A 2,205-nucleotide genomic window follows, 5' to 3' on the forward strand; every position below is an offset into this window, starting at 1 on the left:
CGAACAGCGCAATCACTGACGTTGGTACTCGAAAATAAGTAATTTGAAAAAATTTTGGTACGACTGAGGCAGGTCGTAAGTCGAGTAGGTCGTAAGTCGAGGAGTGGCTCTATATGAATAAATAATTACGAAAAAATTAACAAAATGACAATGAGAGATATACAGTAGTACCCCGATTTACGCGGTCAATTGAACCCACAGGGTACCGCGGAAAGTGAAAACCGCGTAAAGTGAACAACAGAACATATGGGATTAATTCCAATAGAGACTGGCCGGACCCCCAAACTCCACTTTTTCCGACACAATACCTATGTTGTAGTAAAAATAACATCTAAATTTTATGATGGTATGCTCACACAATTAATATTTTAGAGAAATCCAGTCGCCAGGTTAACGTCCATTCAAATAATGGACTCAAATCGCCCCCCCCCCCCTCTTCCCAGCTCACTAGCTCCTACCTCTCTGATTAATGTTTGGGTGAAAACTCTAGAGTTTAATGTTTAGTAATAAATAATACCTCAGACTAAAGTTAGGATAATATAATTGACATTTCTGGATTCCTTGCAGGTCAGGGAATATTTTGAATGTAAACTTCATATATTTTGCACAAAAGATAAAATATTTGCTTTGTGTAAACCAAATTATTACATTAGATCTAAAATTTGTATGTCTAATGCAAAATCCATGATGTTTATATTCAAAATGATCATCATATTGTAAGAATTCCAGCAATGTAAATTATATTCTGGCCGGGTAATTTGTATGAATTTTATGAGCTCAATAAAAAAAAAAAAAATTATACTTCACCGAGTATATGAGTAGATGCACCGCGGAAAGTGAAAGTCTGATTCTGGCAAGGTACCGCGTAAATGAGAAATCGCGGAAAGTGAAACTGTGTAAAGCGGGGTAATACTGTATATACTGTGTGTGTGTGTATATATATATATATATATATATATATATATATATATATATATATATATATATATATATATATATATATATATATATGAATTGTATACTTATGGGATGCAGTTCTTACCTTCATTGATGTGTGAATAGCTTTAACATCAGGAAACAGCTCCTGACACTTTTGAATCCAGTTTTTCATCCCTGTTAAGCAGCTTAGCAGATCCTCGACAGCAGTGAGAGCTTCCTGAGTAGTGCTGACCGAGGTCATGCACTCCTGTATGGTGTTTCGTTGCTTTCTCTGCTCTTCAAAATCTTTCCTCATAGTTTGTATAATATTCCTTTGCTCCTGCTGGAGTTGTAATGCTAGCTTGTTCTGTTTAACTAAACTATTCAATCTTGTAAGAATTTGTTCATGATCTTTCTGGGATTTTACCAACTCAGCATCATACTCATCCATCTGTTGCAATAAATCTTGGCAGATGGGATCACGGCTCTTCATATCATTTTCCTGTTCCAGCATCAGAGCTTGTAGGTTCTTGCTGATGGCTCTTGATGGGTCTTGGACAGGTTTAGCTGTTACTACAGGTGTAACCTGCAGAGACTTTAATGATCTAAAAACATCCTCCATGCCAAAGTTGATGGGAAATTCAGTATTTCTGGTAACTTTATGAACGACACGACAGGTGGGACATGTGAGCTGACCATTATCAATCAAGCTGGTGATGCAGGGTGAGCAGAATGGATGGCCACAGTATAGAGAGCGTGGCCGTCTGTGTGTCTCATCATAACTCTCAAGGCAGAGTTGACACTCCCAAGGGGAGATGGTGCCAGCTTCCTGTGAAAGAAAAAATATCACCTGTCATACTGTGTCACTCACTGCTATCTGAACTGTTTAAAGAAAATCAGTTGATGTTATGTTATTGCTGCACCTCAACAACTAAGGTCTAAGTGTATAACAAGGTTATTAAAAGAATATTACATAAACAATAAAAAAATATGAAACAGAACTCTCTGGGTTGAAAATCAGACATATAAGTCTGGTTGTCAACAACTGTTGTTGCCAAGATGATTGTTATTTACTATAGCATTATATGTAAGTTACCACAGAATTTGCCTTATGAATAAAGAGAAAACTGTATACTGCACAGTACCTGTACTATAAAGATAAAAAATAAGAAAAAATAAAATTAGGAGTTTATTGTATGTGGAATACGAATGTTTATCTGGGAGCAGCTGGCAGAGGGGAAGGAGGATAGCATGGGTGGGTGGCTCCCTCCCCCTAACTCCCAAAAG

General features: G+C 37.0%; 1 protein-coding gene across 1 annotated transcript in view; it reads right to left on the reverse strand.

The window, feature by feature from the left end:
* The window catches only part of LOC121874780, a 16,991-nt gene extending 15,237 nt beyond the window's left edge, over positions 1-1,754 (reverse strand). The window contains exon 1 of the mRNA XM_042379072.1: positions 1,043-1,754. Within this exon, the coding sequence (XP_042235006.1) occupies positions 1,043-1,540 (498 nt within the window). The 5' untranslated portion in view covers positions 1,541-1,754. The remainder of the gene's footprint in view (positions 1-1,042) is intronic.
* Positions 1,755-2,205: the final 451 nt, after the last annotated feature.

The sequence above is a fragment of the Homarus americanus genome, unplaced genomic scaffold (genome assembly GCF_018991925.1).
Source record: "Homarus americanus isolate GMGI-L3 unplaced genomic scaffold, GMGI_Hamer_2.0 scaffold50954, whole genome shotgun sequence".
Taxonomy (NCBI): domain Eukaryota; kingdom Metazoa; phylum Arthropoda; class Malacostraca; order Decapoda; family Nephropidae; genus Homarus; species Homarus americanus.